General features: G+C 39.2%; 1 protein-coding gene across 11 annotated transcripts in view; it reads right to left on the bottom strand.

Annotated features, from left to right (window-relative positions):
• Positions 1 to 284: 284 nt before the first annotated feature.
• The window catches only part of REPS1 (RALBP1 associated Eps domain containing 1), an 85094-nt gene continuing 69478 nt past the window's right edge, over positions 285 to 15900 (bottom strand). For 5 of the 11 annotated variants that reach the window (XM_055265486.2, XM_055265466.2, XM_055265510.2 and 2 more), the window contains 8 exons: positions 13617 to 13689; positions 11904 to 12022; positions 10775 to 10839; positions 8855 to 9040; positions 6425 to 6520; positions 3818 to 3966; positions 2643 to 2748; positions 285 to 550 (listed from right to left, as the gene is read on the bottom strand). In XM_055265486.2, coding sequence (XP_055121461.1) covers positions 482 to 550; positions 2643 to 2748; positions 3818 to 3966; positions 6425 to 6520; positions 8855 to 9040; positions 10775 to 10839; positions 11904 to 12022; positions 13617 to 13689 — 863 coding nt within the window. In that variant the 3' untranslated portion in view covers positions 285 to 481. The remainder of the gene's footprint in view (positions 551 to 2642; positions 2749 to 3817; positions 3967 to 6424; positions 6521 to 8854; positions 9041 to 10774; positions 10840 to 11903; positions 12023 to 13616; positions 13690 to 15900) is intronic. The other 6 variants (XM_055265502.2, XM_063622664.1, XM_063622655.1 and 3 more) reach the window with 3 other exon arrangements.

Here is a 15900-nt window from a genome sequence, read left to right on the forward strand (position 1 = left end):
TAGCTTATGGTGAAAACCGCCTTATCCAATATAATTCTTTAAAATCAAAAATTAAATGGGAAATTCTTTCTAAAGATTTTTATAGAATAGAGGCTTTATGTAAAATATTAAACATAAAAGGACAAACTGACAATTTATTTCTGAGTCTGTGACTGAGACGTAAATGAGGAGCCTATTCTATAAATTAAATTGGTGTGTGGTATTAGCCATAGAAGCACTGCGTATCCCAGATGCTATGGAACAGAAAAGGTGGGTGTGCCAACAAACACAATCTACCCTCCAGAAAACGTCATCCTGACCTTTTTATTGTCGAAATTAAAAAATAAAAGATACTTAAATACAATGGTGAACATATAGGGCAAAACAGAATCATAAAATTTAATGTTGAATTAAGCAGTGAGCTGAATGTTTGGGTCTCCAAATTGGCTTTGAACCCAAAACCACTTAAAAACAAGTATGTTCACAGTTAACGGCAATTGGCTTATAGGTGAGAGAATGGTCGAAGTTGTTCCAGTTGAACTTCCAGGGAAATTCTCTCCTCAAGAACATCCTGAAAAAGATGCAAAGGCCAAGTTATGTTTCAAAGTATATAAAAATGAAGAAATATCTAACAACAGCTCTGCTTCAAGAAAACAATTTAAATTTGTCAAGACGACTAAGGGAGAGCTTATTCATATGCTAAAAGTATACTTCACTTTAGAAATGTAGTTTCTTTATATGTTTAATATTAAAATAAGATCCTAGTAATTTCAAATATTTTCTTATTACACAAATCAGGGTAACAGAATGTCTAGTTATTAGAAAAGTCACTGTTTGCAACAAATGGGTATTAACACCTGAATTTTGCAATAAACCTGCCCCCTGGGTTAACTGTAGATGAATTTGTTAATGTAGCTTCTTTTCCCTAGTGATGACATCTGGCTACATCAACTCCTAGATCTCATTTTGAGCTCTAGTTTCCCAAAGAATAACTTTGCATTCAGAATTTTTAATCAATGTTGATTTTAGGCAGTCTTTTCAGTTAGCCACCATATTCTAACTTACTTACTTTCCTTTTTTTCTCTTTCAAATGGACAGTATTGTGTTTTAACCAGAACTACCTCTATTTTGTACCTTACTTCCCATTTTCTGTTCTCAGAAGTAAGGAAAAAAGTAATTTTTCAAAATAGCTTCTATATACTTGTTTCAATGGTCTTCCCTGGTTCAGAAAAACATGCATTAACAAAATTTTCATCTTCATGGTATTATACTACTAAGCTTGTCTTTAAGTTCTTTTTTCCTGTACAATGGACTAAATTAATAATCATATAACTAAAAATGTCTCTCCTTTGATCACAGAGTTATACAAGAATATCATTCATTCAATAGATGTTTACCAAATGCCTAACATATGATCTAGGTTTTGGGGATAGACACAAAGTGGTCATAAGTTTATATCATTCATTCAACAGACATTAACAAATGCCTAACATACCAGGTTTCGAGGACAGGGACAAGATGGTCATAAGTTTATCTAGGACAATCCCAGTTTATACCCAGTGTCTTGGCCTAAATAATAATAATTCAACCCTCTTTTTTTCCTCTCAAAAGTGTCTTGATTTGGATGGTATATTACGTGGTCTTCCTAAACAGAAATGATTATGATTTACCCTCAATGAGTTCACTGTAGTAGGACAGAGAGACAAATGTGTCACAGATAATAATTTCAGGACAGTGTAATAAATGCTAAATGAGGAGCATGAACAGAATGTTACAAGAATTAACTAACTGCATTCATTTTTCATTTCCATGGACTCTCATCTCATCTTTGTTCTATTCCAAGTGGGGCCAACAGTGCTCCAACATCTCCACTGCCTGGAAGCTTATGAGAAATGCAGAATTCCCAGGTCCCACCTTAGCTCTACAAAAACCAGAGTCTTCATTTTAACATGACCCAAGATTACCTGTATATGCCTTAAGGTTTGAGAACCACTGGTTTGTAGGACATGAGTACCTAATAATGCTGGGAAACCATAAGCGATTCTGGGAGTAAATTTTTTTTTTTTTGACTCAATAAGGAAGGAGTAAGTAGGAGTAATTTTTATTTCTAGGGATGCAAAGAAATTATAGTTACTAGAAAACAAACACATTCCTCTCAGGTATTAGATAACAGTAGTACACACTGCATAAGCAGCATTTCTATTTAAGGCTTGCCTTTTCTCTTTCCACATGCAAGACGACTGAAATTGCTGCCACTTCTCTTCTTCTTTAGACCTGTTTAAGTCCCTTTAATGGAATCTGAGTTGTCTTTGATAAAAGGACAAACTAGGACCTGGGTGCAGTGGCTCACGTCTGTAATCCCAGCTACTCAGGAGGCTGAAGTGGGAAGATAGCTTGAGCCCAGGTTGCCAGGGTGATAGAGCGAGATCGTGTCTCTTAAAAAAAAAAAAAAAAGTGTGTGTGTGTGTGTGTGTGTGTGTGTGTGTGTGAGTGTGTGTGTGTGTGTGTGGCGGGGAGGGGTAAACTAACCACAGTCAAAGCATCTAGAAAATTAGAGAAGAGAATCATATATGTGATCTTGGAGGTATCTGAGGTCACATTCCTTCTCTTTAGGCTTCTTTACTAAGATAAGGAACATTATAAAGATTCAGAAACTATATTACCTTTAATTGTTGCTGCAATTCACTATTCAATCTGGCCAAAACGGTGTTGGTTTCCTTATTACGTCTAATTGATGCCTGAATAGCTTTCTTATCTTTCCCAATAGATCTGAGAAGATAAAGAAGGCAAAAAAACCCATAACCTTCATTTCTTATCTTAAATCTTCTCTATTCCTTCCTGATCTATTTCTAAACACGAGAAGCAAAAAGAGCATCTTTTTTCCTTACTAGCACAGCTCAACCTCACTTGCTCAGTTGCAGTAGTATATAAGCTTCAGCACTATAGGAAAGGTTAAAAAAAAAAAGAAATTATTAAAAAAGTTCTTTTTCTGTAGAATCACCTGAATTTAAGTAAAAGAGTCTAAAGTAGGTACTGGCAAACCTTTTCTGTAAAAAACCAGATAGTAAATAATTTCAGACTTTGTGGGCTAAAGAGTTTGTGTCTCATATTCTAGTTTTTTGTTTTCTTTTCTCTTCTATTTTTTCTTCTCTCTTCTACAAAAAAGAAAAAGTCATTCTTAGCTCATGGACTATACAAAAACAGGCCATAGGCTGAATTTGGCCCATTAAGACTTAATCTGCTGATTCCTGGCCTAGAACACCATAATTAAAATACCAGTTTTACTATAAACTATCAAGTTTAAAAAATGTACTGCTACGGGGTTTGAAACAGGGTGTTAAAATAGAATTGAAATTCAACTTAATAATAAAGGGGGAAACATGGGAAGAATACCTACCCATACATGACAAGGCTCTGCTCAATTAAAGAACTAGTCTGACCGTAATTTACTTCAGTCCGATTATTGTTATTATTATTATTTTTGAGATGGAGTCTTGCTCTGTTACCCAGGCTGGAGTGCAGTGGTGCCATCTCGGCTCACTGCAACCTCCGCCTCCTGGGTTCAAGCAATTCTCCTGCCTCGGCCTCCCGAGTAGCTGGGACTACAGGTGTGCACCACCACACCCGGCTAATTTTTTTGTATTTTTAGCAGAGACGGGGTTTCACCATGTTGGTCAGGCTGGTCTAACTCCTGACCACAAATGATCTGCCCAGCTCAGCCTCCCAAAGTGCTGGGATTACAGGTGTGAGCCACCATGCCTGGCCCAGTTTGATTATTTTTAATTGTTGTGCTTTTTCTTCTTAGTAATTAAATGTGACTAGGAATAGCTTTGATTACCTGGGAATAGAAGGTTGTGATGCAAGAACAGCAGCTAAGACACCCGTCTTTTGTGTATGTTCATCAACTTCTGGCCTTAATTCATCTTCTGATTTTAATCTTCTTCGAACAGGTTTAGGTGGTGGAGCAAGTGGTGTTGTGCCTTTGCTCTTTAAGACAAGAATTTCATTAATAATAAGCATTTCTGAAGACATTCATAGTTAGCACTTTGCAACACCATTTGCTTTCTTTAAGCCATTTGCTCTTGGAAAATTGAAAGTTACTTGTCCTACTTTAAATCTATATATTTGTGGCAAGAGCTAACTTAAATTACAGTGGGAAAAGATGTTTCTAGTTGACACTACAATCATGAATATACCTGCAATATAAATATTTTTAGAGCAACATATTGATGCAAGACTGTAATATTCACAGTTTTAACATAAATATGATACAGAATCAATATATACCGGTTCAACAATAAACAAAGGCAGTCTCCAGAAATATCTATGCATTATCACCATAGGATTTCTTACTCAAAAATACTAACATTTATCTTAATGAATAAAATAACATTATAAAGTAATGGAAAGCTGGGCAACTCTTTAAAAAACCAAAAACATCACTATTAATATGCACAGTAATTACAACTTTTAAAAATGAGTTGACAGTTTGTTGGTGATTATGAATCTGCCCTTGGCAGAATAAAAAACAGCATTTTGGCATTTACCGTAACTTGATTTACCTGTAAATAAATAAAAACAATAGTCAACTGCTATCTCTTTAGTTAAGTGATATTTTTAATTTGTTACTGTGAGTTGACAAAAATAAAGTTCATTACTTAAAAACTCACAGGACTACTAATGTAATAAAACATAGTGATATGGTTTGGCTCTGTGTCCCCAAATCTCACTTCAAATTGTAATCCCCATGTGTCAAGGGAGGGGCCTGGTGGGAGGTGACTGGGTCATGGGGGTGGTTCCCCATGCTGTTCTTATGAGAGTGAGGGAGTTCTCACAAGAGCTAATGGTTTTAAAGTGAGGCACTTCCTCACTCTTTTTCTATCCTGCCACCTGCTTCCCCTTTGCCTTCCGCCATAACTGTAAATTTCCTGAGGCCTCCCCAGCCATGTGGAGCTGTGATCAATTAAATCTCTTTTGTTTATAAATTACCCAGTCTCAGGTGGTATCTTTATAGCAGTGCGAAAACAGACTAATACACACACGGCGTCCAGAAAGTAGAATTTAAGCACTTCAGAAACACATGCTGTTTTTATAATTATTGGGAATGTCTAGATAACAGAAAAAAAAAGTTACCAAAATTATTCCCTCAAAGGGAAAGTGTACTGATATTTGCAATCTAAAGTACACTGATATAGTTTAGATATTTGTCCCCTCCAAATCTCATGTTGAAATGTGACCTCTAATGTTGGAGGTGGGCCTAGTGGGAGGTGTTTGGGTCATGGAGATAGATCCCTCATGAATGGCTTGGTGCCCTTCTCAAGGTAATGAATGAGTTCTCACTCTGATTTCACATGAGAGCTGGCTGTTTAAAGAGCCTGGCATCTCTCCTTGCTCCCTCACTTGCCATGTGACACACCTGCTCCCACTTTGCCTTCTGCCATGATTCTAAGTTTCCTGAGGCTTCACAAGAAGCAGATGCTGGTACCATGCTTCCTGTACAGCCTGCAGAACCATGAGGCAAAATAAACCTCTTTTCCTTTTTTGAGACAGGGTCTCACTCTGTCACCCAGGGTGGAGTGTAGGGCACTATCTCAGCTCACAGCAACCTCCACCTCCCAGGCTCAAGCGATCCCCCCACTTCAGCCTGCCAAGTAGCTGGGACTACAGGCGCGTACCACCACAAACGGCTAATTTTTGTACTTTTTGTAGAGACAGGGTTTCACCACATTGCCCAGGCTGGTCTCAAACTCCTGAGCTCAAGTGATCCGTCTGCCTTGGACTCTCAAAGTGCTGGGATTACTGGTGTGAGCCACTGTGTCTGGCATAACCTCTTTTTTTTACAGATTACCCAGTCTCACATATTCCTTTATAGCAATGCAGACGGACTAACACATACATAAAACAGATAAGGATTGACGGATGAACAGATGGCATGGAGAGATATGTATTAAAGCAAGTATACTAAAATAATAATGGTATAAGGTAGTGAATTTACTGATGTACAATGAAAAATTGTTTCAATTTTTCTGTATGCTTAAACGTTTTCATAATAAAATGCTGGGGAAAAAATTAGACCTAAAACAGTTAAAGAACAAGTTAAGAGAACAGGGAATAACAACAACCTTAGAGGGTTGATAATTTTTCTTTATTATATTGAAGACTACAATAAAAGAAACTGAATTTCACCTATAAAGAAGTTCTACCTTATATATTGGGAAGAATGTAATAACCACTTAAATTTTGAGAACCTGTGACACATATTTAACATAGATTACAGAATATCATCTCCATTAAATACGCAGACTTTGTTCTGAGCTAGACTGACTATACTACAGTTAAAGGCAGAGAAATGGGTTAGATGATTTCTGGTTGACCTTATTTCTAAAAATTATTTCACATAACTTATGATGTACAAAATTATTATTATAAAAGACATTTTGCATACCACATTGGCGGGAGCACTAGCAGCTGTCTTTTCTTCAGTTTTACTATCTGTTTTGGCAACTCGAAGAGAACTTGCAGGATCAGAAGCTTTTTCAGCCTAAAAATGAATATATTTATCACTATTAATTATACATAACATGTAATTATGCATATAGAATATGTAACAAATCAGAGTAAAATGTTAAATATTCTGGCAAGAAAACTGAGATGATGATAAGAAACTTGAAGGAACTTTATTAAATGAGCTTTCTCTGCTACTGAAAGGCAGAGGGGAGAGCAGGTAATAGATGTGTGAGGGAGAGGAGGACAGAGTGAGGATGCAGCTATGTAACAGATGTGTGAGGGAGAGGAGGACAGAGCGAGGATGCAGGTAACAGATATGTGAGGGAGAGGAGGACGGGGCAAGGATGCAGGTAGCAGATGTGTGAGGGAGAGGAGGATGGGGCGAGGATGCAGGTAGTAGACGTGTGAGGGAGAGGAGGACGGGGCAAGGATGCAGGTAGCAGATGTGTGAGGGAGAGGAGGATGGGGCGAGGATGCAGGTAGCAGATGTGTGAGGGAGAGGAGGATGGGGCGAGGATGCAGGTAGTAGATGTGTGAGGGAGAGGAGGAGGGCGCGAGGATGCAGGTAATAGATGTGTGAGGGAGACGAGGACAGAGCGAGGATGCGGGTAGTAGATGTGTGAGGGAGAGGAGGACGGGGCAAGGATGCAGGTAGCAGATGTGTGAGGGAGAGGAGGATGGGGCGAGGATGCAGGTAGTAGATGTGTGAGGGAGAGGAGGATAGGGCGAGGATGCGGGTAGTAGATGTGTGAGGGAGAGGAGGACGGGGCGAGGATGCAGGTAGTAGATGTGTGAGGGAGAGGAGGATGGGGCGAGGATGCAGGTAGTAGATGTGTGAGGGAGAGGAGGACAGAGCGAGGATGCAGGTAATAGATGTGTGAGGGAGAGGAGGACAGAGCGAGGATGCAGGTAGTAGATGTGTGAGAGAGAGGAAGAGGGGGCGAGGATGCAGGTAGTAGATGTGTGAGGGAGAGGAGGACGGGGCGAGGATGCAGGTAGTAGATGTGTGAGGGAGAGGAGGACAGAGCGAGGATGCAGGTAGTAGATGTGTGAGGGAGAGGAGGACAGAGCGAGGATGCAGGTAGTAGATGTGTGAGGGAGAGGAGGACAGAGCGAGGATGCAGGTAATAGATGTGTGAGGGAGAGGAGGACAGAGCGAGGATGCAGGTAGTAGATGTGTGAGGGAGAGGAGGACAGAGCGAGGATGCAGGTAATAGATGTGTGAGGGAGAGGAGGACAGAGCGAGGATGCAGGTAGTAGATGTGTGAGGGAGAGGAAGAGGGGGCGAGGATGCAGGTAGTAGATGTGTGAGGGAGAGGAGGACGGGGCGAGGATGCAGGTAACTGATGTGTGAGGGAGAGGAGGACGGGGCGAGGATGCAGGTAATAGATGTGTGAGGGAGAGGAAGAGGGGGCGAGGATGCAGCTATGTAATAGATGTGTGAGGGAAAGGAGGACAGGCGAGGACGCGGGTCATAAATGTGTGAGGGAATGAAGGACGGGGTGAGGATGCAGCCACTGCACCGAACCTCTAAGTGGTTAGTCTGGGAAGTCTTCATGGTTGGGAGAAGGCAGGCATCCACCCAGGGGAGTGGGTACAGTACCCTGTGCACACCTCTACATGCCCACTCTGACCCTCCTAGATGCAGCCCAGTCCCCTAATGGACACGGCAGAAAGTTATAGGTTTTAAAAGGGAGCTAGTAGGAAATTTTCCATGGCTATGACCTATATGAAAGAGATTGCAGAACTCCTCTGGTCTCTCCAACTCCACATTTATGCTCAGCAATTTAGGTCAGAGATTCCTAGAGAGGTTCTTGCCATTGGAACTACAATAGAATGTCCTAGAACACTGTGAATATTAAATTTTGGTATCCTATAGTCTTTGCTTAACTAAGGCAACTTACTCTCATACAAATTTTAAATGCTTTTATTAGAAGTTTGGCTGAAATTTGTTTTTAGTTAAAGTTGTAATTAGATCTAAAAGTTACATCTAGCGAAATTCCCCTCAGGGAAAAGTTGCAATGAGTGGAGCTATGGTAACCATGGCCTCTTATGACAGGGAAATCTTCACCAAATCACACAGACAGATGCTTAGCATTAAGATGGAAACCCCCAAAGCAGCATTTTAGCCACGGCCAGGTGGTGGTGTCTTTGCATGTGATAACAATCCCGACCCCCACCAGACTCTGATACTTAGTAAGCATTACACTGCAACCAGCAGATATTGGAGGCCAATAAAAAAGTTGAGAAACACTAACCCAGGGAATATTTTACTCACTGATGTCCCCTCTAATATCTGCTCTGTTGACACAACATGGTATGGGAAGTGACTGCCTGCAGAAAATTAGCCAAGCCCTCAAAAACTGACCGGCAGGACTTCTGGATGTTTCTCGGCTTCATCATCTTGTTCTTCATTTACATTTGATGCAGCAAATACTTCAAACTGGCTGAAATCTGCAAAATTTGGTTGCTCTGGTATCTGCTGAGGTGAGGTACTAGTGTGAGTTATGAGGCCATCGGCATCCACTGGGCGATGCACAGCGGGACCAGGAGCCTGTGCAATGGTTCAAAACAGAGGAACACACATTTTAACAGCCTATCAGTGTCACAGAGTCATCTTCTTCTTTGAAAACTTAGTATATAAAGATGCCCTGTTTTATTATCTGTAAGTTCAGAGAGGTGTATTACAGTAACATTTAGCTCTAAATAAATGATTAAACCATAAGTGAAAAGCTAAGACACTAAAAAAAAATTAAGATAATAAACCTCCAATAAAAAGATATTTTTTTCAAAAACTGTAATGCAAACAAAGTACACTGAAGGAGAGGGTAGGTCTGGCCCTACCCCCATTCTCCACTTGCATGTATTTTTTTCTTAATTGGGCTAATGTACAATAGTTTCTTCCTTAAATATTTTTTTTAATGTTTCACTATGTTTCTTAAAAAGATTGCTCTTTTTAAAGTGTGAAAACCACTGCTCTATTCTCCCAACATGTCAGGAACATTTCCCTTCATCTTCCACTCCTTTGCCAGACCAATGCTGCTCCATCTTCAGTCTAAAAATATGTTTACTGAATATCTATTTGTGAACAAAACAAATGAGGACACTTATACCCTAATAAAGTTGACAGTCCGGAGCAGGAGAAGAGAATAAGTAAATAAGAAATTAAAATAGAGTGTGAGATGTTTTATGACAAAGGAAGTAAAGGATACTAAAGAAAGAAATCTGAAGTCTCTTCCCTTTAAAAATTCTTCATCTCCTCGAAGAAAAACTCTATCCTTCTTACTACGATATGGACAGCTTCATTTCTCATCACTCCACACATCTACTCCTGTTGTGCTGAACTAACTTGTTTTCCCATGAGGAATGTGCCAGGCTTAACACAAACTTCCATGGCTTTGTGGATGTCATACCTTCGGTTTGGAATACTTTCTCTCCAATAAATTCCACTTTATCTTTCAAGTCCCTGCTAAGTCTCATTCCTTCATTTTATGTATAATGTGATCCTTAACTTTAGCCACTAAGGCTGTCCCAAAGCATTTTATAAATGTCTCCTACAGCACTCTAATTTTGATGTGGAAGGGATGCAGGGGTCATTATACTTCCTTAACTCATGTAGTAAACACATTCAGAGAGATGCAGTGAGGTTATTTGGGGGTATTTCGTTTTGTTTTGAGGCAGGGTCTCACTCTGTCACCCAGGCTGGAGTGCAGTGGTGCAATCACAGCTCACTGCAGCCTTGATCTCCCAGGCTCAAGAGATCCTCCCACCTCAGCCTCCCAAGTAGCTGGGACTACAGGTGCACACCACCACACCCGACTAATTTTTTCGTTTTGTTTTGTTTTTAGAGACGGGGGTCTCACTATGTTGCCCAGGCTGGTCTGGAACTCCTGGGCTTGAGAAATCCTACTGCCTTAGCCTCCCAAAGTGCTGCAATTACAGCTGTGAACCACTGCACCCAGCCCGATGAAGTGATTTTGTGAGTCACTGCTAGACCCAGAACATTAATGGATATTTCCTATCTCCCAATCCTTTGTTGTTTCCACTAAACTCTTCTCTGTCAAGACATTATCATTTGTTTCACTTTTAAGGCTCTTTCAAAAAATAACTCAGATCATTCTTGAAATGTGCGTCTTTCAAAATGAGATTTAGCCTCACTGAATTAAATGCTCATTAAAGATTACCAACAGATCATTCCTGACCTTCCAAATAATTTGAGAATAGAATTAAATACCTAGCAGGCAAAGCGATCATGGGACATTTAGTAATAAATACCTTGAAGAATTACCTGTGAGGGCTGTGGTCTTGGAGGCACTGCAGGAGGATGGGCAACAACTCCAGCCTGTTGTTGTCCTGCATGAATACAAAAGTCTTCTTTTTAGTAACTGTATCACCACTTTGTTAATAGAAGAAATAGGCTGAATGAATGTGACTACATGATAAAGATTTCTAAGAATGTTTGTTAAGTATTAGAAGGCAAGTACTAACTTGTTACATGGTCTGTATGTAACCTAAATACCAAATCTCACAGCCTTTCATCAGATCTCACTTTGCTTCTTACCTCTATTACATGAAGCCCTCCTGGCATACTCCTGCCTGTTTCCATAATAGCACACAATCTTCATTTTCTTCGCATATCTCTGACTGCTGTTTAGGTATCAAATGAAAACTTCCAAATTTTCCCTTTCACTTAACACTTCACTTTTCCTCACCATTCTAAACTCATAGTGACTAAAACAACTTCATCATCCTCTGCCCTAACTTTTCTATTTTAACCAAGGTAACAACAATACTGCCAGTTCTTCTTCTTCATCAGCCAAATTGAGACCTATCAGTTCCCGCTCCCCCCAAACCCCTTGATATCACAACATCGTTCTTTTAAAATTTCCTGTGACATCTCTCAGGTTCCCATCTTCATCATTTGCACTCAAACACACTTTAGTTATTAAGAAAAAAAACTGCCTCTCATCTGCTATCTTTTTCATCCAAATTTTCCTTCAGATAATTTTTTTTTTTTTTTTTTTTTTTGGTGACAGGGTCTCACTCTGTCACCCAGGCTGGAGTGCAGTGATACAATCTTGGCTCACTGCAACCTCTGCTTCCCAGGTTCAAGGGACTCTCCCACCTCAGCCTCCCGAGTAGCTGGGACCACAGACATGCACCACCACATCCGGCTAATTTTTGTATTTTTAGTAGAGATGGAGTTTCACCATGTTGGCCAGGCTGGTCTCGAACTCATAACCTCAGGTGATCTGCCTGCCTCTCAAAGTGCTGGGATTACAGGCGTGAGCAACCACACTCGACCAGATCAATATTTTTAAAAGACATATTAATAGAAACAAAAATAAAATGTGTATGTGTGTTGGATTAACTTTAAAATTAAATGATAATGTACATTACGGTTCTCTAGCCCCTACCTGTGGTGACTGTAAAGGTCCGATTCATATCTAAAGACGATGATCTAGAATGAGAGGGCTGTGGCCTTGGAGGGGGAGGTGGTGGTGCAGTGTTATCAGGCGACGTTCCTGAATGAGACCTGCAAAATTCACCCCATCATAATTGGTCATGCTACTGGTATCAGAGCTTTTTTCTTTTTAAACATTCAAACTTGGCTAAGCAGCAAAGGATCTTATTAGCATGACATTTTCTCAACACTCAAGTATGTAAGTGTTACAATAAATTAAGATAGCACTGCTTATGATGTACCCTAAACAACTGATTATTTTATGTGGCTAACAATTTTTTAAATAAAGTTATTAAGCAAAATTTCCTTTTTTTTTTTTTTTTTTTTTTTTTTTTTTTTTTTTTTTTTTTTTTTTTTAAAACAGTCTCACTCTGTTGCCCAGGCGCTGGAGTGCAGTGACGCCATCTTGGCTCACTGCAACCTCCGCCTCCTGGGTTCAAACGATTTTCCTGCTTTGGCCTCCCGAGTAGCTGGGATTACAGGCGCATGCTACCATGCCCGGCTAATTTTTGTATTTTTAGTAGAGACGGAGTTTCACCATGTTGGCCAGGCTGGTCTCGAACTCCTGACTTCAGGTGATCCACCCACCTCAGCCTCCCAAAGTGCTAGGATTACAGAAGTGCCCTGCGTCAAAAATTTTGAAAAGAAACTTAGTTGTCAACATGATTTCATAATAGACTGCATACTTAGTGTTACACTTTCCCATTCAATTAAAAGTAATAATAGTCTGAAAAAAAATTGTAAAAAGGGAAGTCTACTTTCAGATATGGTTAGCTTTCAACCTATTAAGGTCTGGATTTTGGTAAGCTGAAGTACCCTTTCATGTGTCCGCACAGGCCATCTCATTTTAGAGGTGACTATGCTCAAACTCAACTCACCCTAGAGATTCACTTCTTTGCTACCAAAGTCTTTCATATTCTGAAAAGAGTCTCCAAAGACTCTGGTAATCTGATCTGCTAATATGGGAATAAACAGCAGAGTAAAATCCAAGATGACTGAGAATGCTAAGAAACACAGGAAGAACTACATGAAGAATCAGAAAGGAAGACAAGCAGCCTTCTGACTCTAAGCTGTTTGGAGATTCTGCATCCTCGCTACATCCACCAGGCATGCAGCAAAATGATACTCAACATGTGCAAAAAGTGAGGAGAGAAAGATGTTTCTGTCCTGCACACAGCTTTCTGTGGATGTTAAAGCCCTTGCAGACAAATCTCTAGCCTCCTCCACCCTATCCCACACCTTTCTTGTTTGTGCCTGAAAGGTTATATGTAACGCAGAACTTCAGGGTGGGGAGGTGGCCCACCACTGGGCTGTGCTTTTGGATGGTGTTTTAAAACATAGAATTCTTTTGGTACTTACCATAAGGCTATACATGTATTACTTAACAGACTCTCATTGTTTAGGTACAAAAAGGACTTATAAAACTTCTATCGCCAAGAAGTTATCACCTCTTTTTAGAGCTTCCACAAAATACCATTTAGAAAGTCAGGGTTCTTTTTGTTTTTCTATTCAAGTTGGAAAGGATCAAAATTACTTGTCTTTTACATAAATCAAAAAGTAACCTAACAGCTTTCAGAGAACAAAATCATTTGTGCTTGGTTCTAGTCTTAAACATTAAAATGCAGCAAGATAGTTTAACATGCTTTTCATTGACAGAAATACTGACCTTTGACGAGTTACATTGCTCCCGATCTGTTCTGGGTCAGAAGTAAAAGAGTCTGAACTACTGTAACCATCTGCTGATAAATGGGATATGTCCTATTTAATAATAATCATTTCTTTACTTTTTGCTCTATCTACTCCAAACAAATATAAGTGATATGCTATTTCAAGCCAGAGATAATCAAAGATTGGATAATAAGCTAACAGTTCATCCTAGTGTTATTAACTGTAAAAAATTTACTACAAATCCATCATGGTATATTTACACAGTAGACAAAGCAAGTTATAGTCTAGAAAAAATAATGAACACTTAATGATGCAGAAATATTCAAAATAAGTCACAAAATAGCACATATACAATGTGGCCCTTCAAATCTGTGGTTCTGTATCTGTAGGTTCCACAGCTGAGGATTCAACCAACCACAAACAGAAAATATTAGAAAATAAAGTAACAATACAACAATAAAAATAACACAAATAAAAAACCATACAGCATGACCACTTTTTCTTTTAATACAGTTTGCATGCATGTGTGGGTGTGTGTGTGCGCGTGTGTGTGTGTGTATATATTTTTTTTTTTGATAGAAATGAGGTCTCGCTATATTGTCCAGTCTGGTCTCTAACTCCTGGGTTTAAGCAATCCTCCTGCCTCGATTTCCCAAAGTGCTGGGATTACAGGTGTGAGCCACCGTGCCTGGCCCAATAAAACAACTATTTACATTGTATTAAGTATTATAAGAAATCTAGCGATGATTTAAAGTATACAGGAGGATGTGCATAGGTTACATGCAAATAGTACACCATTCTACATATCAGAGAGCTGAGCATTCACAGATTTTGGTACCCATGGAGGTCCTGGAACCAATTCCCTAAACATATTGAGGGATGACTGTATTACAATTTCACATTAGATACAAACATAACTTACATATGTGCAGAATGAGAACTAAAGTTGACAATGAATCTGTTAATCATAGACATTTGTGGAATAGTGAGAATATGAATAATTATTTCATTTTTATCTATTACATTTCTACAATAAATATGTTACTTCTGTAATGGACAAAAAGGTCACTTTTAAAGAACAAATTAGAAATATTTTGAATAAAAGTAATTTTAAAATTGTTAATGTGAAAATTAAAAATTTGACATGGGAATAAAATGTGCTTATACAATAATAACAATTATGAAATTAGCCAAGGATCCCAGCTTTTTCTGCAGAGGAAACATTTATTTTCAATTTCCTCAAAGTCTTATGAAGCAGAAGAGAATCCCAGAAATAGACTAAGAGTTGTGACAGAAAAAAGAAATTTTAAGATAGAAAATCTAGAGACAATCTGAAGGAATATTACTACATACGTTCAAGAGTCATAAGTTGAAGGGACTGGTTATTTTAGTTGTATTTCAAAATGTATCTCTTTCCTTTTTCTTGTAAATCACAGAATCATCTAGTTGGTACAAGAATGACATTAAAATGAACATATTTCCATCTGGATATTTTAACAGGCACCTCAAGTTTAATGCATATGAAACTGAACTTGATTCTTTCCCTACAAACCTACGGCTATCAGTTTTCCTCATTTTCCTGTTGTCCAGGCCAAAAACCATGGAACCACCCCTGACTCCTTTCTCTCTTACATCCTATAGCACACAGGTAAAAGCAACTCCTGAGGTCTTTTCCTCCACAATGTACACAATATAGCCAGAGTCCAGCCACTTCTCATTACTTCCACTGCTTGCACCCTAGACACCAAGCTGTCACCATCTTCCCTTGCCCGATTACCCCTGTCTCCTAAATTGTGTCCTGTTTTGTCTCGCCTTCTTTTGGCCTATTATCATTAGGATAGCCAGAGTGACCCAGTTAAAAAGGAGGCTCAAATCATGTCACTCCTCCATTCAAACCTTCGATTGGCTTTTCATCTAAGTCAAAGAAAGTCTGACACTGCCTCCTGTTACTATCCTACCACTGCTACCTTTCCCTGTCAAATTTGCTAACTAATTCTATTCCAGGTATTTGCTCGCTATTCTAGTAGAAGCAGGTCCTGCCTTAGGGCTCTACATTTGCTATTTGCTGTGCCTTAATTTTCCTTCTGGATTTGTACAGCTGAATTCATCTCCTTCAAGTTTTCACTCAAATGACATTTTTTTGGAAGGACTTCCTTGACCATCCTATTTAAAATGGCACTCTCTCCACCCTTTCCCAGCTTTATTTTTATCCACAGTATTAGTTACTTTCTAATATGAGTTATTTTTTATCCCCCTTTTATCTCTCTTACAGAATGTAAACT

Source organism: Symphalangus syndactylus, chromosome 2, assembly GCF_028878055.3.
Source record: "Symphalangus syndactylus isolate Jambi chromosome 2, NHGRI_mSymSyn1-v2.1_pri, whole genome shotgun sequence".
Classification (NCBI taxonomy): Eukaryota; Metazoa; Chordata; class Mammalia; order Primates; family Hylobatidae; genus Symphalangus; species Symphalangus syndactylus.